Source organism: Neolamprologus multifasciatus, chromosome 10 (genome assembly GCF_963576455.1).
Source record: "Neolamprologus multifasciatus chromosome 10, fNeoMul1.2, whole genome shotgun sequence".
In the NCBI taxonomy this organism is placed as follows: Eukaryota; Metazoa; Chordata; class Actinopteri; order Cichliformes; family Cichlidae; genus Neolamprologus; species Neolamprologus multifasciatus.
In genome coordinates this window covers 17,492,775-17,518,311 of record NC_140448.1, presented here as the reverse complement: position 1 = coordinate 17,518,311, position 25,537 = coordinate 17,492,775, and the positions used below count along the sequence as shown (strand labels likewise).

The 25,537-nt window shown below is 38.3% G+C and overlaps 1 protein-coding gene and 1 long non-coding RNA gene across 6 annotated transcripts; both read left to right on the top strand.

Moving 5' to 3' along the window:
* The first annotated feature begins 907 nt into the window (after nt 1–907).
* Nucleotides 908–23,445, top strand: b3glctb (beta 3-glucosyltransferase b). 5 transcript variants are annotated; one of them, XR_014876324.1, is made up of 17 exons: nt 908–1,107; nt 2,074–2,111; nt 2,204–2,231; nt 2,528–2,637; nt 8,925–9,001; nt 9,110–9,221; nt 9,332–9,468; nt 9,964–10,027; nt 10,700–10,816; nt 11,531–11,600; nt 14,127–14,240; nt 16,975–17,074; nt 18,519–18,638; nt 19,322–19,466; nt 20,358–20,508; nt 20,801–20,901; nt 21,014–23,445. XR_014876324.1 is itself a non-coding variant. In XM_085173811.1 (16 exons), the coding sequence occupies exons 1-15, from the start codon at nt 1,047–1,049 to the stop codon at nt 20,490–20,492; spliced, it is 1,428 nt and encodes a 475-aa protein (XP_085029937.1). In that variant the 5' UTR covers nt 908–1,046; the 3' UTR covers nt 20,493–20,508; nt 20,801–23,445. The 5 variants fall into 5 exon arrangements, 4 of the variants coding, with proteins under 4 accessions (XP_085029937.1, XP_085029939.1, XP_085029938.1 ...); XM_085173811.1 differs by having other exon boundaries at nt 20,801–23,445; XM_085173813.1 differs by lacking the exon at nt 908–1,107 and adding an exon at nt 1,118–1,977 and having other exon boundaries at nt 9,094–9,221; nt 20,801–23,445.
* On the top strand, nt 2,649–6,027 carry LOC146509985 (uncharacterized). The gene is made up of 2 exons (XR_014876326.1): nt 2,649–2,959; nt 3,210–6,027. It is a non-coding gene; the product is annotated as an uncharacterized LOC146509985 (long non-coding RNA).
* Nucleotides 23,446–25,537: the final 2,092 nt, after the last annotated feature.

Genomic DNA, 25,537 nt, shown 5'->3' with positions numbered 1-25,537 from the left:
AACATTATTCCAGAGATCCTGTGAATTGTTCAGATGCACCTTTGCAAATCTAAGCTGTGCTGCCATGTTCTTTTTTTAGAGACATAAGAGACTTTTTCCTGGTAGCATTTCCAAACAAGCCATACATGTTCAGTCTTTTCTTAACTGTACTGTCATGACCTTTATTATTTAACATGCTAACTGAGGCCTGTGAAGTCAGAGGTGTATATCGTGGTTTCTTCACAGTTTCCTTTCATTTCATTCACCTTGGGGGGAAACTGGCTGGGTTGTCCACTCCTGAAAAGACTGCCAAATTTCTTGAATATTTTCCACGCGAATAATAATAATATTAACCTCCTAGGACCTGAACTCTTCCACAGCATGCATATTTAATTTCTATTTGATGTTTGGGCATATTGAGGCCCGATGAATGTAAAAACAAAGAATTACCAGATTTTTTTTTTTTACCTGATTTTTGTTTCTAAAAAAATAAGAGCCACAAATGAGGATATTCATTTAAAATTTTGATAGAACAGTAGCAGTAATGTCCTCCTAAGTGGATATCAGGCCCTTGTAGAGCAAAATTTAGTATTTTGGTCTAAATACCCCAAAATGTGATGTCCTAGGATGATAATAATAATAATGGTAATAATAAAAATAATAATACAGTGTAATATACCATCTGCTGTTGTTAATCTGAATGTGTATTTACCTCATTTTAAAACCTGCTGATTTTTTGTAAGTAAATCGTACATTTTAGGAGGGCATACCTTTTTTTTCCGTGAATCTAGAAGATACCTTTATTGGCATGAATAGTACAAGAATTTAGGTTGAATTCCTTTTTACTGTGACCAGAGAAAATTATTTATATCCCGATTCTGTAACAAACCGATCCAATACCGGACTTCGAAAACCAAACTACTCATTTGCTGTCCGCTAGAGGTCGCTACAGCTCCGCACTAACTGCCACTACACGAAAGCTCACGCCTCCGGTACAGAGATGTAGCAAACCGATTTCTCCAGTTCGCCATGGAAACACGGTGATTGAACCAGTAGCACTAGGAGTCATGTCACACCGTGATGTTTTTTACGGATGCAGACTGGTCGCTGTGCTTCTCATTTGTCTCGGTAAGTGAAGTGAAACGTCTGCAGATCCGAGGCAGGGGTGCAGTTAGCTTACCCGCCACACAAAGCTGGACACACTGTGTCAGCAGCCGGAAGTGGCTTTCAGTTGTTCTTTGAAATTAGTGAAATATAACGTTGTTTAACTCTGCATTAAAAATTATGAACCAAGGTCATTTTTAACCTTGTAAAATTTTAACTTAAAGTCATAATGACATTTGTTCTGTTTTTGTCTTTCTAAAGAAAGTGAGAGATATAGTGCATGGTTTTATTTTTAAAATCAAAAGAGGAAATGGTACTAATGCGCAGGTATCGTTATCGTCCGCTGTGGTTGCTGACAGGTCTGCCGAAGCGTGGGGGGCTGCAAATGAAGCTGAAGGTGTCTTAAAAAACATGCTGATACATGCTGATAATTTCTACACTTTATAATTGTTCTCTTTTGTTAAACAATTAAATCGTCTTCCCTGTGTAGGACAGGTAGAGGATTAAGAAAATTAAGAAATTAAGTCGTTTTAGTTTAGTTGTATACAACTATCATCCAAATGTGATAGTAAAAATCAAGACCCGTCAAACTAGGCAACAGTTTTCTAATCTTCTCTTGTCTAGTTTTACTGAGCCCGTGTTTCTTGTTCTTAGCTGACAACAGTGTCACTCGGTGCGGTCTTCTCCTGCTGCCGCCCATCTGCTTCAAGGTTGTGTGTTCAGAAAAGCTCTTGTGCATACCTCGATAGTAACAGGTTACGTAAGTTACCGTTACCTTTCTATCAGCTCAAAGCAGTCTGGCCATTCTCCTCTGACCTCTGACATGACCTGCTGACTGGATATTTATGCGGATAAACAGTTGAACAGGTGTACCTAATGAAGTGGCCATTGAGTGTAGGTACTGGTTTGATTTAAACTGAAAAATCAAAAAAAGATATATTTTGTCTGCTCACAAATAATTGTTAAGTTGTCTTTTCTTTCCATACCAAGACGTCTTTGCCGGAGACAAACACACGGGGCCTGATCATGTAAGTGCTGCTTTTTAGTTTCTTGTTGTAAATTAATGCTTCGCCATGTGTCTCAGCAATGTGTTTTTGTCAATCTCTCTGACTGTCCACAGGCAGCAGAGCGCAGGAAACACTCTGTCGGTGAGTGAGAGGGCGATCTAACATTTTATACAACTATTTGGGAAATAAACAAGTTCTATAGCGCATCTTATAATAATGTGTCTGTCATATCACTCTTTTTTTACGTGTGGCCTGAAATTTTCACAGGAATGAGAAACTCATTACAATAATGAAATCTAATTTAAGGAGGGCTAAGAGCTTACTTTGAAATATTGTAGATGAGTTTAAATTCGAACGTGAAAGGATCAGATTAGCGCTTCCTCTTTGTTTTCTTAACCAGTCATCAGGATACATATTCCATGCATGTCTTTTCACAGAGCTGGAGGACGTAGTGATAGTGATCCAGAGCCAGAGGAACTCCTACCATGCCCGTCGCAGTGGTCAAAGGAAAGTGGAGATTCTGCAGCAGGCAGCGCGACTTGGGCAGGTAACATCTGCCATACTTTGTTATAATCTTCATTTGCAATCATAAGGTGAAGTAATGAGGCGCTATAAGCAGGCTCTACTCATGACAGTGTGATGGTCAGAGTGCTTGCTTTGATTGGAACCTCTTAGAAGATTAAAAAGAAGACGACTGGACTTCTTTAAGCTTGTGAAGATGTCAATGCTCATCCAAGAGGTTTCTGCAGGTGTTAGAACTACAGAAGAAGCCTCTTGGATGAGTTTCTAAGAGGGGCAGTGAAGACAAAGGCTATCTCCCGTTACAAAAGCTCTCATCAACCATCAGCCATCTTGAGCTGGTATCAGATGTTGTGGCTTTCTTCAGTTTTTTGGGCTCTTGGCTCGTATTCTAAAGGAACTAACTTCCTGATGTTACTGAAAATCAGCAGCAGCCGACTTCAGAGAGAAATGAATCTCCATGCCATCATCCTGTATCAACCATCTTCCCAGTGCAGAATGAGTTTGACAGCCAAGATGGGTTTTTTTCTTATGCTTACATTTCTCTACAAGTGATTTATTGAAACATGTGCGAGCATACATGGAGATGCAGTAGATAAGTCAAAAACAGAGATTGTATGATTCTAATGAGCTTGAAAGTCAATATTTGATACGACCATTTTTATTCTTTAACACAGCCCGATTGGTTCGGGGTCACATCTGTTCACAGGGGGGTTGATAGTGATGGTTGTGTGTCCTTGTGTCATTGTGTGTGTGTGTGTGAGTGGTCTGTGTGTGTCTGTGTATATGTGTAGGTGTGTTTATGTATGGCTCAGCCTGGGTGACCCTTGGCCCCTGTGGGACATGGTTGAGGAGGGTGGCCTTGCCCCTCCCCCGGGATGTAAGTACTTTTGGTTCCAGGGTGCATGGCTTGATGTTTTGGCGTACTTGTTGGTCCACTCCTTTGGAGGTTGTGGTCCAGGGTGGCCTCTTCAGTGCAGTTGGGGGCTCTGCTGAGAGTTGGGCAGTTCTCAGGCATCTGAGGCCCTGTTTTTGTCTTTGGTGGCATGGGCTGCCTGCCGTCTCTGGGGGCCTTGCTCTTTGGCTCTAAGGGCTCCATCTGGGGCCCACTTCCTTCCTCTGCTGCTATGTGCACACAGTTGTCATTGAGATGTGGTCTCGGCTCTTCAGTACTCTGTGGGAGCAGCAGATGCCTGGGTCTCCTGGGTCTTTCTCTGTCTGATGGGGCCGTTATTACCAAAATTGTTAGTTTGTGTATCCATCCATCCAGGTGCTATTTTTTTGTATGTTTATTCTTACAGGTGCAGCACTTGGAGGCCCATCATGCTTTTTCACTTGTGCTCTGTCCTCTTGTCCTTTTCATTTCATCTATTTCCCCTCCCTTTTTTTCTTGCTCTTTTTCTTGTGCCTGTCAACTCTGGCAGTGCTGTATTAGACATGCACTCATGTGAGTAATAGTAGAAATGAATAAAGAAAGAAAGAAAAGACAAACACAAACAAAAGGGGGCCTAAAGACTCCAGAGCTCGTCTTGGAAAATCAAATATGTTTGGCACAACAGTTCATTTAAATCCTGATTCTGATTGCAAAAGCTGCCAGACATCAAGACAGGCTAAAAAAAACCTCCAGCCTGAACTCTCTTAGCCAAGCTTTCTTGTAATTTCTTTAAGTAGTCTACAGGAATAGTTCTCCAGGCTTCTTAAAAGACATAGAAAGCTGTTCTTTGGATGTTTGGTGATTCATGAAATCATTTACCTAATTAATTAATTAATTAAGTGATTTTAAAATTTGGATTCATCACCCCATCAGATCTGTCGCCACTGATTTTCAGGTCAGGTTTGCATAATTTGCCACACCTCAGCCTTTTCTCCCTGTTTCCTTTCTTTAAAAATGGCTTCTTGGCAGCCACCCTTCCACTTCAGTGAACAGTGGATGGATCAAATTGTCAAAAGTTGTTTGTTATGTATAGACACAAAACTGTTACATCCCTTCACTTGGGTGCTTTTTTATGCTTGTGTGCAGTATTGAATGACTCGACAAGAAGAAACAAACATTCCTGTGAAAATGGTCAGGTACAAGGTCTGCATTGAAAATGTGTGAAAAAGCAGCCAATGTCCAAAGAAAGAAAAGCTGGAGAACTATTACTCAAGTCAGTTTAAAAGATTACAAGAGTTTTCACCTAGTTAGATGCTTGTTTTGAAATTTGGGGGCAGGTTCTTACATAAACTTGTCTTGAAAATCTCCAGGTCAACCTCTAATTAAAAATTGCAATAGTGTATTTTAACAAAAAAGGCAAACAAGGTGGAAAAAACACATTACCGCACATGGCATAAAGAGACGCCAGCATACCAGCATGAAAACACCGTCACGTTGATGCAGTACAGCAGAGAGAGCATCATCATTTAGGGCTGCTTTGCTGTTTCTGGGCCTTGGTGATTCAGGTGGACAATTACTCCAAACAAAGTAAACCTAAACACACACACAGACCTCATTCAACTGCAGATGCTGATGTATTGACTCCATTATGGGTGAGCTTAAGCAGTTCTGTAAAACGCAACAGTCCTCCTGAGCATCGTGCAGGTCTAATCCGCAGATAATTGAAACACAATTTGGAGGTTATTGCTGCCATAGGCGGTCATTTACTCTTTACACCATAATTTTAAAGCTTTAATGGGTGAATTTTGTCTAATTAGAATACAATTTATTTCTCAGTTTGTTTTTGTATTGATAAGCATCACTGATGTTAATGGACAAAAACATAAAGCCACCTCCACGCTTGCTTAGTTTAAAGCCCATAAGTGAGCTACTTTAGTTTCTATGGTGGATTTTTATGGCTGATTCTTAAGCCTGTTTTATGATTGCACTTTACTGTGCCAGCAGGACAGGACAGCAATCCTTTAAGTACTTTAGCTTTTATTAGGTGTCAAAAAATGTTAAAACTGATTTATGCTTTGTTGTGGTATTAAGATGGCACCAATAGATGTCCTCCTTTCCACAGAGCCTCTGAAGGAAGCCAGGCTCACTGTTTTCATGCAGTAAGCGTTTAATGGTACCTGCCTGCAGGGTGTCTCTCAAAAGTAATTTGTTACCAGTGAAATGAGATGACCGGTTTATGGATGTGATGGGGTGCAGTAGATGTAGATGTTTATTTTCCTTTGAGATGAATTGGTACTGTGAAATATGATGATGTTTTCTCTTTACCTGCAGTTTAAATTGAGGAAAAACTGCCTGATTGCAGGAAATGGCAAAAAAATTCAAGCAGCAGGGGCTCTGTGAAAAGATTTCCAAAGCTAAATCGTAAAATCTTCACTTTCACCCTTTTTTTAAAGAGCAGGTGGTGATCGAAAACTGTAGTGAACGCGTAAAATAGAAAAGGGCGATGAATGTTGGTGAGTTACTAATTAAAACAATGTTTAAAAACCCCAGAAAAATATGCTTTACTTTTAGTTTTTGGCAAAAACTAAAGGAGTTCCAGCATTGTGATTGGCTGGAGCCATTCTATGTAACATTTAAACATGTTATCCTTTCCCTCGCTCCTGGTACTCTGGCTTCCTCCCAGGTTGATTGGTGATTCTAAATTGGCTGTAAGACATTTGGCCTTTGTGCTGCTTTAACAAGTGAATTTCCTCAGTGCGGCATTAATAAAGTCTCTATCTCTGGCCTCCTTCACTACATCAATGAATCTTCTTTGTGGCCTTCCTCTTTTCCTACTGCTTGGCACCTCTATCTTTAATGTCTTTGTCCAGTATATATGTGCTATCCCTCAGCTGCGCAGGTCCAAACTAGCTCTACCTATTCTTTGTCTCCATGTGCTGTCTACAAAAACCATCTGCCTTTTGTAGACGTTCCGTAGGTGGGAGAACACACAGGTCCTTAGAAAGGCTTTTCAAGCTTTGTGCATCTCTATAATGTTTCGTCTAAGGTTCGGTGAAAGTAGTTGGAAATGAGACTGTTTGACGGATATGGGTGCAGCACCATGCTTGTAGGAATCTTGTTAATCTGATGAATTTTCATGGATATAATGTCATTTCTTCACAAAAGCTGGAAGGGTGTGATTGGAACTGAAAGCTTTTGATTTGATGCTTATTGCAGCATAAAGACCTTAAAGCTGTTGCGTAATCCTTGTTTAAGGTGACTTTTCTGCTGATGTTGATTTTCACTGACGGCACGGTTTAAATGCTGACTCTGATGTCCTGCCAGCTTGTTGTTTAACTCTCTTGCAGGCTTTTTTTCTGCAGTAATTAATGGTGGTGGTCATAATGTCACTGAAATATCATCAATAGCATCTCAGGTTTTAATTCACCAGAAAACAGCGCTTCAACTTACAAGTGAGAAGGTTCTTTACTAAAACACACAGCCCACTTGTACATAGAGCAACATGTCTGAGTGACCTTTATAACAGTTTTGGAAAAGTGTTGTGTCCTGTTTTAGTCAAGAGTGAAATGAGGAGGTGGTTAGCGCTGTCATATGCTCTTTCAGTCTGAAGCCAGCATTGTGTGATTGTACAAAATGAAGGAGAGGGGGAATCATCAAACCAAGCTTTGTAAATGGAACATCAGATAATGGCTTTATTCAATATACTGCCAAAGAACATCCGTGTGGTCAAACATAAATTTACAACAGAGTGAAGCATTTTATTTTGGTCATAGGTCATGTTTTGTAGCAGCCGTTCTACTTGCATAAATCAATTTGCACACTTGACGTAACTGTGATTTAGGGAGAAAAAAGCATTTTTTTTTATCTAAAATTGTTTTAATTATCAGAAATAAAGTGTTGATTATGATTTTAATTGAAACCATACTAACTTTTTTTAATTTGAAAAATGGATGCAGATTAAATACTTAAGGATTTACTACATAATGTAGTCTTGATGGCACTCTACCAAAGCTAGAACAGATGTTAGGAGTTCAGTAAAATCAAAACCAGAACCAGTTTATGAATTTGAATAAGAAGCAGCTTCTTTTGGTTGTTGAAATTGACTGACATCACATGGTAGCTCCCCCAAATTCTCTACTATGGCTCTTTTGAAGCATGGAATAAAACTGGCAAATCCCATAAAGTGACTGGAATGTCCCAAACACTTTTGGAAAGCCATTTTATTGCACTCAAATCCTGTCAAAACCTATAAATGGAACTTGCTGTTACCTCTGTTCAGGTCAAGTTGTGCCTCTTGTCATATTTCAGATGTCTGTGTTCCCAGATGGTGGAATTTGAGTTACATTTTAATCTCATGAAACATTTTGGCAGGCAGGACTCAGGAATGAGGGATAAAATAAAAGGCAGCTTTATTACTGAGCTTGTGAAAACTGTGCGCAAGATGCAAAAAACTCAAAATTAGCAAGATACACACAGGATAACGAGAGGCGAGGGAACAGGTGAGCCCAGCTGGGACTAATTACAGATGACAAGACAGAGGAAGTAGAATTAGGCACAAGATACAAGAAGAAGAACAGACACCAGAATAAAAGAAGAAGAAGGAACAGAACGTGGGAACAGAAACACCAGCTTGACACAAATACAGACGCAGGATGCAGAGACCAGACCGACACAAGGACACAGCTCTGGAAACGGAAAGGGATAACAAAAGATAAAGATAAGACTCAACCAGAGAAGAAGAACGTAGAATACAAACAGACTGCTGGAGGATATACAAAGGAAAAATAGGAATCTTACAAGCATTACAAAAGAGCCAAAGTAAGAAACAAATGAGACACAAAACAAAACCAAATCTTGAACTCAGGAAAAAAACTCAAAAAATAACATTTAAGGTAAATATATCAGAGAAACATCCAAAAACGACTCCAACAGAACTGCACGTACGTCACTAGAACTTTTCCAATAAATAAATAAAAAGTTTAAATATCCATTCTGTAACATAAGTTTGAAGTTGACATACAGTACTGATGAATCACTATGTTTTAAAGAAAAATGCTAGCTAATATAACAAAGCAATGGGCTTCAACGTATTGTTCTTGATTGATTTAAATCTGCATTCATTAAAGTTTAGGTGTTTGAAATAGAAATTTAGTCCACATTTGCATTTATTAACACCTTTGTAGTTCTGGTGTTTTGTGTGTTTGTCTGTTGTAAGACTATGGTCATCGTATGTATGTGAAATATGTTATATGATGTATTGGTACTATCCGTACTAGTAAACTATGGGACATAGTGGGGACATAACAAATACTCAGGCAAACAGATGCTTATGCAGAGAAACTGAAATCATCATAAATGAATCATTAAAATGCTTCTGTAGGGGTTCAGCTGTGTGTTTTTCATGTGACTGCAGGATGATTCTGCTCTTATGTGTCATGCAGGGAGTTCCAGTGGTTGTTCTTCTCCATGAGCTGTCACAGTATGAAGGGGACTGGAGTATCCTCCCTGCACTTCCTCGGTGAGTGTTGAGCACTCAAATGAAGATGAGTAACTTATTAAAATTAAGTTGCATGCCAGTTTATTTAACATTGATGGTTTGGCATTGTTAAGTTGTCAATCTTCTCAGGCTCTTTGTCAAATATGGACATTCAGCTTCCTGGTTGTTCTTCATAGAGGAGGAAACCAAAGTGACACTGTCTGCTCTGCTGGAGGTCCTCAACAGATATCAAGCTCAAGAGGTGAGACACACACACACACACACATACACAAGCACCTCAATAACAGTAGTGACTGTCCACTCGATTGCTATGCATAAAATGATGATCATGGTGATCTTTTTGCAATACAGGAGTGGTTTTTGGGTAAGCGTCTCCATGACAACGAGGCCTCCATCATTCACCACTATGCCTTCTCTGAGGACCCCAGTTCCTTCAGTTACCCTGACACCACAGCAGGCTGGGCTCTCAGTGCGCCGCTGCTCAAGAGGTGAGCGTAAAGATTAAAGTGAGTCCCTGTGTTGCTCTCCTCTCTTCTTTTACACATTTAGCAGACCTTTATAAGCTTTCTAATAAGACATCTGTTAATTGTAAAGACTAAGCTAAATTCAGCCAATAAAAATAAGGACCTACAAGAGTGAGGGAGACAGTTTACAGTAACAAAAACAAAAAAGAAAAGATGAGAAAGGAAAGGCGCTGCTAAAAATAAATCGTTTAAAAAAGAAATGTTCCCAGAATGACTTTTAATGCAGCACTTATTTTTGTCCCACTAAGAAAAAAGTTGTCAGCTGCAATCTTAACCATTACCTGTTGCTTCACTCACAGTGTAAAATACATCTTATATATTTTATATTAGGATTTGTTGCAGGCCCTTAATAACTGAGTAACTTTCAGTCATTGTTGTTAATTTCATTATACAATATGGGAACCTGCTCGTTTCTGCTGTGCTTTGTTACCTTCTTTCTTCAACTTTCATGTGTTTCAGACTCACAGAGCGGATACATTCTGAGAATCTTAAGTCAGATTTTACAATCGACCTGAAGCATGAGGTACTTTGTCACTTTCTTGGAGCGTTTAAATCAATTATAACCAAACAAAAACTGGTTCAGTTCAACTTTGTGCTTTTACAACTTCTGTGAATATTGAAATCAGTGTCTTTCAGTCTACGATCTGAGCTAAAGTACATTATAACAGCATTTCCTCCCCATAGCTTTCGATCTGCAGCTTTGGTAGATCGTTCATTATTTTTTAACACATCACTGGAGCAGTTAGCATTTACAGTCCTGTGAAAAACTTAAGTACACCCCTACTGCTTCCATAGGAATTAAGAGGGTAAGTAGCAACCAGGTGCAGCTGAAATGCACTTTATTTTATAATCATCAGCAAGTTTGAGCACCTTTAAAAAAGCAGAAGTTTTGGTAGTTTGCTGCTCTGAGCATTCAGGTGTGTGTTAACACAATGTCACAGTCTTCCAGGTCAGACCAAACAATGCTGACAAAGAAAGTAATGGAAGTAAAAACATGTTTAAAGTTTAAAGGACTTGGATTAGCTGTTTTTAATATCTGAGACCAGACTGGAATTTATCTTTACTGTTTCCTTATTTAACTTTTTTTTTTTTGCGCCTTTTCACTTTTTTGTCAAGTTTACCATTACCAATTTGAATATAGTGACAAAACACTTTAACCTTTGAATTTGTCTTCATGCATGTTCTGTTTTTCTAGATTGCTTTGTTTATTTGGGAGGAAGGACATGGCCCAAAGCTGACAGCAGTTCCAGAGTTTTGCACAAAGCCGAGAGATGGCTGTGCTACCGCGTTTACAACCTACCTGCCCGACTGCGTATGTAACAGCTTCACTCTGTCTAGTTATTCTAGATATAACTTGCATTTCAGTTCTTCTCATTTTGTGTGAACTTTGGTGTAAAACCAAATTTGTTATGACAGCTACCTGTAGATTTTTTTTCTAAGTCAACAATAGTTATTTTTGACTCACGTATGCGGCAAGACTGTGTTTTATTATCGCTAACATCTTGGCAATAATACTTTACCCACCAAACTCAATGAAATCTTGAGATATTCCTCTTATTTAGTTTAAATTGTCGAATATGAGCACAGGAAAAACTGGCTAAACGCGTTAGACATTTTTCCAGTGTGCAGTAATCCATCACTTTAAGTCACAACAAATTACAGCTGAACTGTCCATATTAGTTAGACTGAAGTCAGCCCTTTATGCCACTGCCAAAGTCTGCTGTACGGGAATGCAAACAGAAAAGTTCTGTGAGAAAGTGAGCTGATTTAATCTGAAGGTTCAATGGAAATCAAGTGCACAGCTACCTGCATTGAATGCTTTAAAACTATTTGAACAGATCGAGTATAAATCTCTGCTACATGATTTTTATACATCTGAAACATAAGACGAGTTGAGCATATGCGATATTATGTAGACATTACATGTATTGCTGATATGAAACACATTTTTTTACCCATTGATGGCTACACTGTTTTTTTCCCCCCAATGAAGGCAGACACTTTTTCTCTTTCTCTCTTATTTTAGGGGCATCCAGTGTCGAAGAATGATGTATTTGTTGCTGTGAAAACTTGCCAAAAGTTCCACTCAGATCGAGGTGTGTGTACAATTTCGGACAAATTAACAATACTTGTACCTACTTGTTACCTACTTACTTGAGGTGTAAGTAGGTAACAAGATCCATCATTTCAGTAAGCACATCGATACTAATTCAAAATTTGTTAATCTAAATTAATTATTTAACATTCAATACATTTGGTTTTCTAAAATATATCTTCTAGCTACAGCTCTAGCTATCTCAAATAATAGAAAGTACCTTAAAGTATAAGTATACTTAAATATTCCTCTGGCGTAAATGTGCCTGTCAGCGAATTGTCATGTAAAAAAGCACATTGTGTTTCAATTTTAAGGATTTACATATCAGTGAAACTAAAGAAAACATCTGGTCTTTTATAGGTTCTGCATGTTGCTCTCTGTGTCTTTATGTATTTATTTATTTAATGCTTCCATCAAATTAAAAGGGTAAAGTGCTAATAATCAAATGCGCTTGATTAACTGCAGTATGAGCGACTTTATAACATGGCTTCAGTTAACATGTTCACTCTTTTTATAATTGTACTGCTTTTAACATTGTTGCATTTAACAAGCACGGCTTGTGCAGAATTGCTCTTTTCTCTAAAAAGAACATGGTGCTGTGACTTAGGTTTGCAAAGTGGCATCTGAACAAACCACAAGACTTATAGAACAGTAGGCCTCATTCATTAATGTGCATGGAATCGTTCTTATTCTTACCTAGTTCACAAGAAATGTGGTTGCATGAAGATTCACTAACAGATTCATTACATGTGCGCAATGGCCAATTTTGTTCTTACCACACTACACGTGTTGCAGGCTGCAACTGCAGGCTTCTTGTTTGTCGCCCGCAATTTGCATACCGTATGCTTACATCATGTAATAGAGATTGAGTCCCAAAAGGTTGATTCTGTTCATCTGGATGTAGCATTTTCAGTGGGAGAAATGTTTCGTCACTCAGCCACTGAATGAACAATGGGCTGGGAGTTCCTTGATCATTAATATGGAAATTGTCATGAACATTGGTCAATAGCCACTGATCAATGGCCATGAGTACCATTCACAAAGAGTTGGGGCATGGCTGCAATGACAGATTTAACCTTAGGCCTCCTCCTCGATTCAGGGATGGTCTTTCACTTTTCACGTAACAGTCCATCGTTCATTCAGTTATTGTGAAAATGTACTGTTTATAAAGTTGGGGAAACCTGCAGTCAGCTGAGACTGAAGAAGTCACTTGGATGAGTGACGAAACGTTTCTCCCACTGAAAACGCTACGTCATCAACTACGAATCAGCCTTTTGGGATTTACTCGCCTGGATAATTGAGCATGCATCGAGACAATAGAGACTGAGGTGTAAGTAAAGAGACTGGTTTGCCAAACTAATGTAAAAAAGAAACATGAGAAAGTTTCCTGAAGAAACTTAAATAAAAGTGTCGGAGAAGGAAGCGCAGGAATTCACAAGAGTTATGACGGGTTTAAACAAACAAGTAAATGAAGGAGGAAAAAAACCTGAGCGATGCTCTGGCTGAATATCGATACACTCGCTGTGGTAATATGTGGCTCGTAAAGTGCGAACAGTTTCAGGTAACCAATAAATTGATAAATCACTGATCGTTTTGTGTGAAATGTTTACACACATTTACGCACAGGTTTGTGTGTATGCACTGGTTATAAATTAGGCCCACTGAGCTGACAGTGAACTTCTCTGTATACCCAAACACTCTAGAGTCAGATGGTGTGTCCAACAAATAAAGTTTTACTGCCTGAAAATTAAATAAGTGGGAAAAGTGGAGCAAAAATTACCCACAACAATCTCAGAATCTTTTAAAGTCATACAGCAAAATTTAAATTATAGTTACTAAAAGTGGTTCTGCGAGTCATAGAATCACGATTTGTACATAGTTTCTCTTTTAGTTTAGTTTTTGTGTTTATGTCTTATTCATCTGAGGTTCTCTTATTAATTTTGAGACCAGGCAAATATCGAATTTATTTATTTATTTTTTCATCGTGTTCTGAGATTTAAAACATTAAAAGAGGGAATACCTTTTTTAATGACTGTACTTCATTGCCTTTAATAATTATACTTTTACAACATTTTGTCCACTGTGATCATTTTAAAAACAAATGATTGAGACACACAGGAATAATAACAATGCAACTCAGATATAACAATATATTTCAGTATATTACAGTTTTTGTATTTGTAATAATTTGTGCAATTATCCACTGCACTGATGCTCTGTACAAGTGAATAATTAGTGGATGTGTTTCAGAATAAATTAAGGTAAGATGAGTCCCACTTACCATGGATCACTTTTAAGTCTATATTTTAATTTGTAGTTATTACTTTGTAGGTTTTTTGTGTCATGTCTAAAGACTAAAGACTATAAATTATAGTCTAATAATTAAATAGAAGCCTTGCCTGCCATCAATCAGTGCTTCACTAGTCATAGCTACTGTATATATATCTGTTTGTATGTGTCTACAGCTCAGTGGTAAAGGCTTAATGTTGTTGCAGGTTTGGTTATCTTTCCCCATTCATTTCCACAGTACCAGTGGTGAAGGCGACCTGGGAGAAAGATGCTGGGTTTTTAGAGTATTATAGCGATGTTACTGATGCCTCCATACCAACAGTCAGTTTGGGAGTGCCCAATACTGAGAGGGGTAAGTTCATTAGCAGCAGCAATTTTTACTGATAACTGCTGGATACAGATCAGAATATTCAATTACATTTTATTCATACAGCATCAATTCACAACAGTCACCTCAAGGAGGTTTATACTGTAAAGTAAAGAGCCTACAATATTAGAATGAAACCCCAACAATCATGTGATGCACCGTATTGTGTGTGTATAACCTCTTTTTAGGTTTTGTGGCCATTATACATGGTTATACTAAGGATATGTTGGCCAATTTCCACTGGAAATGCCTTTTGGTTAAACTGTCAGCAAGGAATTTGCATTTGCACTGTTAAATTTTTATGTAACTTTAATGCACATAGAAAACAGCTGCTTGTTTATGTGAAAATACATTTATGGGGGTTTTTTTTTGCACTAATAAAGTTGTGGAGTTGTAAAGTATTTTGTCTAGTGTCAATTATATTGTCAGTTATATCGTTATTGCAAATTTTCAAATGTTTATCATGATAAATATTTTTGGTTTTATAGCCCTGCTCTACTCTGATCTTCCTGGAGCTGATCATTGACTGAGTCTTTGCCCTCCTGGCTATTGTTCATTCCTTTCAGATGGTAGTCTTCAGTTTTCTTCCACGTCTCTCTGGTTTGGCTTTGCATTTTAAAGCATTGAATATCATTTTAGCTGAGCGGCCTATCATTTTCTGCACTTCTTTATATGTTTCCCCCTCTACAATCAACGTTTTGATTAAAGCATGGTGTTCTTCTGAACAATGTCTGGCACGACCCATCTTTCTCAGGTTTTCAGAGAGAATTGCACGTACAACACGTGCTGGCTTCATGCTTAAATAAGTTCTATGTGAATGACACCTGTTTCTTCACATAATGAATGACCTTACTGATTGGACTCCACACTGCTATTATTTTGAACATGCCCCTTTCACTTCTCTTAAAACAGACTCAGGTGCATTCATATCATGAATGTTGGGTCTGTTGGTCTCTCTGACTCTACTACACCTACTGGTAAATTATTTGCCATGTAATAATACAATTTCTACCAAAAAGATCGTGGCTCGGCTCGAACTGACAGTCTTGGTCGTTGTGTCCTTGGGCAAGACGCTTCACCCGTTGCCTACTGGTGGTGGTCAAAGGGCCTGGTGGCGCCAGTGTCCAGCAGCCTCGCCTCTGTCAGTGCGCCCCAGGGTGGCTGTGGCTACAATGTAGCTTGCCATCACCAGTGTGTGAATGGGTGGATGACTAACATGTAAAGCGCTTTGGAGTCCATAGGGACTAGTAAAGCGCTAATACAGGCCATTTACCACAACTCTGGTTAGTCACATTGGACTGCTATTATTTTGAACACAACTGTACATCACTTAAAGTCCAATAAACAAACTTTTAAACTTTGTGAAAAGCCTTCCCAGAAGTGTTAAAGCTGTTATATCTGCAAAGAGTGGGACGGTATCATAGTAAACCCTATGGATTAAGAATGGGATGTCAAGTTCATATGCATGTGACAGCAGACAAGTAAATAAATAATAGCAATATAGTGTATAGTGGCTTTTGGGTTTTAGGAAAACTCCCCATTTACATGAACAAATTGGAATCTTTCAGATAGCTATGAATCTATGTTGTGTTCTAATCTCTGTGGTCACATATTGGGGTCATTGGTATTGAATGCTGCGCTGAGGTCTAACAGAACAAGCAGTGATGTGTCCACTGCCAGAGGTCAGATGAAGATCATTTGTAGCTTAAAATTGTTGGGAAGACTAGTCAGATTGTGTAGACACTCCAGAATATGCATTAATAAAGTCATCATGAAACTAGCTACATGACAATAAGAAAGGCAGAGTTGGTCATAAGCCAAAAATGCACTTTATGTTTCGTACTATTTAGGAGATGCTGGTATGCTGAGAAATATGGCTAACATTGTGCCTGATTTGTATCGGCATTTATGCAAGTGTCGTCTGATCATGCTCAGTGAAACATGGAACACATTTGGGAATACTGGAGCACAATGTTGCCCTGAATTGCAGGCATAAAAGCTGCAAGTGTTAAAGTTAATGAAGGAGAATTTAAAGCTCTTGGTCCCTGGCTCACCTCTGCACAGCTTTCTAATCACAGGATGTAATAGCTCCTTTCCTGAGGACTGAAGTGTCGAGCTCCATATTTCCTGTCCTTACACATTTGAAGTTCACCACAGTCAGTGTATGAGCAGACAAATCAAAAGACAGTCTGATTTAATCAGTTAACTGGCTGTTAGTGGTGAAAAGAAGTGTGTATGTCACCTAATCTTTGTCATAATAGGCGCTCGAGCAAAAAATACTAAACAGAGCTTCTGTGAAAAAGGCACAGACGCCAGTTTTATCTCTGTAATGATATCACTCTTGTCTGAGATTCCCCTTTGTGCTTTACTTGAAGTCCATTCACATGGAAGGGAGTTGCACATCCATCTATTCCTCATATCTCATATCCACAACCTTTTCTTGGCTGTACTTTGTCATTTCACACATGCAGGAGCTTTTGCTCATTCTTCCTTTTTCCCTTCTAGTAAAGTGTTGTTCTCCCCATTGTTTATCATTTTGTAAACATTTTCTTCCATTTTATTGAAACACAACATTAACAAGTGCACTAAGAGAGGACAGCTCCCCCAAAGGTCATGACCTTGACATGATTATCAACCAAAACAAATCAGCTCGAGCTGTTATTGAATGTGATGTTGAATCTTTTTCACATTTTCTTCTGTATATTTTATTCCCCTAAAGGACACTGTGGGAAGACGTTTGCAATCTTGAGGCGGTTTTTAAGCAAAGCTGTGCCGAAAGCCGATTGGCTGCTCATCGTTGATGATGATACTCTCATCAGGTAAGCTGGAAAATATTTTTTCTCTTTATTTAACACACACATAAATTAATAGTTTTAAGTTTAACCACACATTGATATATCACAATACAATGTTATGAATGAAATAAAAAGCTACAGCCAGTCAGCCAGTAACTATAATCATGAAAGTTGTTTATAAAAAGGTTTATAATATACTTTTTTATTCTAATCTGCATATTTAATATGAAATGCAAAAAAAAAGAAGTATTGTAGTGAAGTTTGCAAAAAAGTCTCCAATGCTAATCTTGTATATCCTCCTATCCTGAACATATGGCCACAATTTCTAATGTTTCAATTCAACTGTTTTTAGTATAATTTACACTGTTGTATAAAATCAAACATAGCCATGCACACTGGATTTGAGCGTCACACCTTAAAATAGGATGCCACAGTTGAAAAAAGTCATTGTGGGGCATTTCTTGCCTCTTAGGTAATCCACAATCAACTGTAAATACTATTATTGCAAAATGGAAGTAATCAGGAACCACAGCAGCTCAGCCGTGAAGTAGCAGAAACCACGTAAAGTTACAGTGCAGACTCATCGAACGCTGTGGTCTCATTCAATAACTGCAGAGCTCCAAACATCCTCCGGCATGAGCAAAAAACTGGCCCAGTACTTTTTTCTATTTATAGTGTATATGTAGACTGTAGCATAGAAAACATTTCTGTTTGGGTTGCTGCCTTTCAATTGAACCTTAAATCATAATGTTGTTACTTGTTGTTACTAAGATTAACTTCCACGATGTCACAGTCTGGTTGAGACTGCAGACTGCGTGGCCTTTGAATAGTGGACCCAAACGCAGACACAATGGAACATGGAACGTAATTTGATTTAACAAAAGGCGAGCTGTTTAATAAGGCTGATGAAAAGGTACAGACAAAGGGCAAGGCAAACTGATGCAAAACTAAACATTAACCTAAACTGGGTAAACTAAAATAGAACATGAAAAACTTTGACATGAGCAAACCAGGACATGAATACATGAAACCCGGAAACATGGCTTGAAACAACAGACGACCTGACAATGAATGCATGACAGCAGACTACATAAATACATACGAGGCAGACGAGGAGAAAGGAAACACACGTGGAACACAGCTAATTGGAATGAACATAATGACGCGACACGGAGAGGGAAACTAAACTCAATGAACATGGGACAGACCTCTTCAAAATAAAACAGGAAACATAACAGGACGCAGACATGGCAATGCGAGCCTGACGACAGAACACGTAGACATGAAACACACGACAGACGTAGATGTGGACTTAATGTGACGGACTGACGAGGAACACGGACACTGTAAAAACATAGAGAGGGAAAAGGGGACTGGAGATGAGACATGGACATAACTAATATTTTATTGTAGGCATGTAGGTACTATGTATGCTATGCAAACTTTCTGTCTCTTGGTCCACCAACAGTTTACCCCGGTTGAGACAGTTGCTGCGTTGCTATGACCCAAAGGAAGCAGTGAGCCTGGGGGAAAGATATGGCTATGGCTTGATCCAGAAGGGATACAGCTACACCACCGGAGGAGGGGGGTGAGGCTGTTGGGTCAGATAATATTTTTGGGTTGTCGGTGCTACTGATTGTTGAGCCAAAACATGCAAAACCTTGTGTGAAAATTTGAACATTACTGATTTTTCTTTATTTAACATTAGAGGCAATAGTTGTACCTTAGCTATTACATAGCTACAATCAGATACAAGCAAGGCATGGCAATACAGACATCAAGGCCCATATTAGCTGGAACCAGTAATTTTTTTTTCTGTTACATTGTACTTCTCCATTGGCTTTTGTCTCAATTTGCATTAAAAGAGCCAGACCATAGCAAAGGGGAGTTAAAGCTGTTAGGCTGTGTGAGGATTTACCAGTGTTGCAATAAAGCAAAAATAAATGTTGCAATACAAACTCTATGCTTCTTACACGGGGTTTGTCCCAAAACCTTTGGCTTTCCTTGCAGTTTTAATGTCAGCTTTGAATTAAATACTGATAATAATATAACCACATTCTTCGGTGCATTATGTAATCCAGTCAAATGTTTTTTGCACATTTGTTCTTGTTGAAAATCTTTAACTGATGACTAAAATAAAAATAGTTTTTGGAGGGGTTAATGTATACATACCTAATATGCCTACATAGTAAGAACACAACAGAGGGAGCGCTACAGGGATCTGTGTGTGTGTGTGTGTGTGTGTGTGTGTGTGTGTGTGTGTGTGTGAAGGATGGTGCTCAGCAGGACGGCGGTGTCCAGGCTGCTTTCCAGTAGTTGTGGTTGCTACAGCGATGATGCTCCTGATGACATGGTGCTGGGCAGGTGCTTCACTACGCTCGGTGTTCCCATTACACACAGTCCACTTTTCCACCAGGTAGAGAGCAACGCACACACGCACGTGTTCTTGTCACGGTGAACAGCTCTCTTGATGATGTTGTTTTTATTATTTTTATGAGAGTTGTAAAAACTTCCTGGGAAACAAGCAATGCATAAATTAATTTGGTCTGTTTAAGCAGGTCAGCTGAACACAGAAAACGTGTGACAGATGTAAAGCATGAAGTTTTAATTAAACAGTAAATATTTGCTTGACTTAAATAGGAATCGTTCTTTTAAGAGCAGCTGCTTATGAACTTAAAATCTATTGTAATGTTTTCATTTACTGTAGCACCAATTTAACATGAGGCTGTTTAGTAAAAATAAATCCAAAGTGCTAAAGTTTAAGATGTGTGGGTAGGGGAATAGAAGAAGAGCCTTTCAAACCATTTCTGTCTTTGTTTTCTTGCTTTTGCAAAGCGACTCACACCTTGATTAAATGCACAGAGACGCCACTTAAATGAGCCCAAATTGCCCAAAGTGTTAATGGCGACATTAACCTTTACTTAGGACCAGATGATGCTCTGTGTGATACTCGCTTCCTGTTTGCCTTGTTTAAATGAAGGTCATTTAGAGAGACACAGAGAATGCCATGTGGTTCTGCTTTCCTAACAGAGTGCTGAACCTCGCAACCCGAGAGAAACAATCTGTTTGCCACATAGAAAAATAATTGAGACATTAATCATTTTGTCCCAGAAGCTTGCAGCTTTGTAATTAACCTGGTGGGGCTTTTTGAATTTTATTCTTGTGTTTTCTGCCTGTTAACTATAGTTTATCTTATGATTATGTGTTTACTGATGGTTCTTTGAGGTAATACAGATATCCTTGTTCTGTGGATAGGCGTGCGGGGCACATGCACAGACAGACAAACCACTTGTCCTTGATATTCCAGGCCCGACCAGATGACTACTCCGAGGAAATGATCTCCACGCAGCACGCCATCTCCTTCCACAAGCACTGGAATGTAGATCCCGTGGCTGTCTACAGATACTGGCTGCAGGAAACGCGACCACGAGATGAACTGTAGAAACTGTGTTTATGCAGTAAGTATGTCATAGACAACAATCAGTAACCACTGTTAAGGTTGCTGTAACATCCAGATAATGTGGGGAATTTGCCACATTTGTTTTGACATTGGTGTGTAGACTTTTCAGATCCCAATAAACAGATCTGACGAATCCCACCGCTGCATTTGGCGACAAATGCGCCGTAGCTCAGTACACACACTGGTCCTGAATACACAAGCAGTAAAATAATACTATTTTACCTCAGACACAAAGCTAGTCGCTGCTCTGGGTCATTCAGCTCATTGATATTATTTCTCTGCCTCCACAGTTTCAACTCTGCCAACAAGAGCTCGAAATGTACGAAAGTGGTGGTGATACAACTTCAACTCCTGGATCAAACCATGAAATTCTCCCTGCTGCTGCCTTCTTGTAAGACGTGGATTTAACCAAATTGAGTCTCTTCCTTTTCTTCTTTAGAAAAGGGTCGGCTCATCATTGCTTGATGTTGACTTCTGTTTTTCACTGTACGTTTTTTTTGTAGGACAAATTTTCAGCAAAAACGCAACATATTCGACATGCTATATACATTACGCCACACGTTTGGATCTGAACATTTTTCCATTGTTTTTTTGCAACGCACTCTTCGTGTAATGGACTTCAGACTAATGGTTTGATGACGGTAAAGTGAGGAGGAATTTGCCCAAAATGTGATATTTTGCAGAATTAGGACCCAGCGTCAGACAAAGTAGACAAACAAAATATTAATAGGTCACAAGCAGTGTTGGTCAAGTTACTTGAAAATAGTAATTAGTTAAAAAAAACTTCTCCAGGAATGTAATCCTGTTACTTTACTGATTACTTATTTTCAAAAGTAATGAGTTACTTTATTACTTAGTTACTTTTTAAAAAACGTAATAAAGCACTAGACCTTTCAGCCCAATTCTATTTTTTCTGCATAATTCATCATATAAAATGTAATCAAATGAAAAAGTCTGATTTTAAAACTTTTTTATTAGTTTTAATCTTTTGGCTTTATGCACATTGCATCAGACAAAAATGAAATTATATGCAACAGACTTTGACTTGAAGAAATTTGTTTAACATTTAAACCTATTTTCTGCGTATTCCAACATATAAAACAAAAATAATGTTTTGTGTTTACACTCTTTTTTCCAGATAGATGCAAGTAAAACAGCAAAAAATGAATAAAATCAAAGATTCCGCAGCACTAAGTCCCGTGACTCTCAACTCTATTGTCACCTCTTTACTCGTTACTTTACTTTACTTACTTTACTCGTTAATATGTTACTGCCCATCTCTGGTCACAAGCAAAAGTCACTCGGCATCTAAAAACTCCAGGTAACAAACAGAAGGGCATCAACAGAGGAAGTTCAACAAAGCCAAAGAATGCCTGACGACAGCAGCCTTTTCTGCTTAAGGACCAAGAAGTCAAACTAATATACTTGGAATAATAAAGCAAAGAAAAACTGGAATCAAACACAGAACAGCTGAAAACCTGTCCAAAAGGGAAAAATTAAAGCCACAAATCCCACAGACTATAACACAAAATTTGACAGCGATTTGTGTGAATTTGTCCAGTTTTGACGTATTTTCTGGTCAGCATAGACAAAAGTTGGAGGACATGATAATTTTTTCCTATTTCTTGGTTAAAGACTAGCTGTTGCCTGGATCGTGAAAAATTGTTAACTTTGTGTTGTAAAATGAGATTATTTATTTATTTTGGGGGGGGGGGTTTGGTCTGAAACCTGAAAAAAGACTATTTGAGACGTCTCATAAAGTACACTAATTACCATTTCATATGTCATTAATCACTATACAGAAAGACTCTGAAATGCACACTGTGAAGACTATTTATCTGTACAGTAAATTCCACATGTGCATATTTTTGTCTATTTTCTTTGAATAAATGTGAATAAATCTGAAAAAGGAGGAGGTTCAGTTGAAGTAAGCAGATTAAGTAAGAGTAAGCACATTTTTGATGTGTGAACGGCAGCACTGTGTGAATGTGGGTTAGTTAAAGAGTTGCCATCAGAGGTGACAAGATGAATTAAAATGTAATGTTTCATCCATTGTGTGGAAATGTTGGTGTGTTAACTGAAAATCTGCCATGTCTTTAAATTAACTTTTGAGGTTTTTTGGTATTGTTGAAATAAATATTCAGGAACATTTAACAAAACCTTTTTATTTTTTGTTGAGTTACTGACATTAAGAATTGTTGTATTATGTGTGGCGGCGGATCCAGATGTAGACTCGTGAAATAAACAGATCTTTATTTTTGAAATCTAGTAAAAAACTCCAAACATGAAGACACACGAGAGGAGAAGAACCGAGTACCAACAATACAACACGACAAAGAACACAACAGAGGGAGGATTTAAAAACACAAGACTAATCGGAGATGCGAAAAAACCGGAACACACAAGTGAAACTCACAAAAGGAGAGACTATCAAAATAAAACAGTAACTAACATCTAACAGAGAAACACAGACACTGGAAACACAGGAGCGCAGGAAATCTGAAACTCAGGGAATTAACATCAGCTGTGATGACAAATTATCAATAAAACAACCAAACCAGAGAGGAAAATCATGGAAAACAAAATAACCCTAACCAACAAGAAGGAAAAACAACACATAACAATAAACAGAAATAAAATGTTGAACTCAATCCAGAGTCCGTACCTGGCATTATGATAAGTGCAGAATTGAACAGTTCTTTTTTCTGCTGGTAAGATTTGCTGGAAAACTAGATTTGGTTTTAAGATCCGAAGTAATTATTCCTCACAAGGTCATATAATAAAACTAAAGGTGTAAATAATACATGAATGAATGAATAAATAATGCAGTCGCCCAAACAAAGCTATTATTCATACTGTGGACGTGGATTCAGAAGCCTGAGGGAAAAATTCCTTCAAAGCTTGTTGGTAAGGCACTAATAAAATATCCGACTGACACGCTGGCTTTTTGTGACTTTTGTTCGGTGTTGAATTCGTATCTCGTCTGAAATTCTTCTTTCTTTTGTCTGTCTCGCCATATATAAGTATTTGAGTATCACGCTGGGGGCACCGCTCCTGGATGATATTACAGCAAACTCATCATTTTCTCCGCCTGGGGCTGTGTGCCGTTTATTTTTTCCTGGCTCATCACATCCTTGAGGCCAAAATCCCCTGAGAGGCAGCTTGGCGTCATGTCACTGTGACAGTAATTTTTTGGAACAGGGGTATTGAATGGCCACAGTGGGGCCTGTGTATCATGGTAGGCACTCACATTCAGCATGAATTCTTGCAGAAATAATGAATTCATCACATTGACATTATTCATCCAGGGAAAATTGGTTGATTTAGACACTGTTTCGGAGTCCTTTGCTCTCCTTGACACCCAGAAGTTCCATTTCCAGCTTTAATATCCGGATTCTGCTGCGACAATGTCACACAGCTCATTTCCTGTCATTACATTTGTCTTTGACTTCTAGGTGTCACGTGGCAAACTTCACAAATGGATCATTGTGTTCCCGTTGCACTTTCACACATGCAGACACTGATGTAGATTTCATAAACCCTTGGGTACGTTCAATGGTGCAGATGAGACACGGCCTGCTCGGCAGCTCAAAAAGAAAAGCATGTGGGAAGTAGTCCAGTGCTTCACTATTATTTTTTTTTTTTTGGAATTTCCATCAATAAACAGTAAATTACTTTCATTAAGCAAGCACTGATTATCATTGTTTTAAGTCGTTAAGAAATCAGGTTTGTCCACAATTACTGAGTATGTTCGACCACACTGCAAGCACAAACAGATTATTTACCAACTGAAGCACTGAGGCAGTTACTCCCCATGTCAATTTTATGACCCCAGGAAACGGTGTTAGCGTTGACCTTGACCTTTGTCCAAGTTGACCCTTGGACAAAGGTCAAGAAACCATATTGAGTAATATAGCATATGAAGGGTTCTACAGGGGGGCAACTGCCCCCTTGCTGTAGAGGCTGTCCTCTAGCTGCCCCCCAACTTTTATGTCCTTAAAACACACCCAAAAGTCTTTTATAGCCTTCAAATTAAATATTAACTTACCATATAAAATTAATAATAATCTTAGGGTCCCCCTATATCAAACGTCATCTACCAACAACAGACACATTTAGGTATAAATTATACCTAAAAATTGGCTTTGTTTTCTTAGAAGATATAATGGTACAATAAATAGTTTTAAAGTGTTTTTTCTGGATATTTTGTTGACTCCAATTACATGAAGGGGATTGTCACCTATTTCACTGAAGAGGTATATGCCCCCCTCCCCTATTAAAATGTTCTAGATCCGCCACTGGCATGGAGAGAGCTAGAGCCATACAACGGACTTTTAATTTTTTAATGCAATTTCTTACGACGCCACAATGACACCATAAAGACACAAAATCACATGCTGCATGAATATATCTTAAAATCTCAAGATCTCAAAATCTCAACAGACAATGTTAATGTGCAATGTTTCAGTGTCATAAGTCAAAGGTCAGATGTCAGCATGTTGTATTAAAAACATCATGTAAAAAAGCTTTAGTACAGCCCTTTCCCTCTCCCTCTTGTATTTATGGTATTTTACATCCCCATATCAATATAGTTAGGATGCTATGAAAAATGTAAAAACAGAAGGCTTCCTAACATCTTCGAACTCAGACAATTTATTATTTTAAGACAAATCTACAATTCATAGACATAATTTTTCCAGGTTGGTGAAACTGTTTTATACCCAACTATCTTGCTGAGTTGTTGCCAGGTAACCTAATTAGTTGCAAAATGCCCCAGCAGCTGTTTTTTTTTTTTTATAGCACCACTTACTTTTCCAGCCTTTTGTTGCCCCTGTCTCAACTTCTCTGAGATGATTTGCTTTAATCAAATTCAAAATGAGATCATATTTTCATGAAATAGTAAAATCATTCTGTATAAACATTTGATATGTTTTCTATGTTCTAATATGACTAAAATTATGTGGATTTTCTTTCCATTTTGCGCACTATTCTAACTTTTTCAGAATTGGCAGTGTGTTTCTTCTTTC

What these genes read in the sequence shown, in the direction of transcription:
- b3glctb (XM_085173811.1), top strand. Translation starts at nt 1,047, where the DNA reads ATGTCACACCGTGATGTTTTTTACGGATGCAGACTGGTCGCTGTGCTT. An exon ending in CAACCTACCTGCCCGACTGC is followed by an intron (nt 10,817 to 11,530) that starts GTATGTAACAGC and finishes CTCTTATTTTAG; the next exon opens with GGGCATCCAGTGTCGAAGAA. An exon ending in GATGATGATACTCTCATCAG is followed by an intron (nt 17,075 to 18,518) that starts GTAAGCTGGAAA and finishes GTCCACCAACAG; the next exon opens with TTTACCCCGGTTGAGACAGT.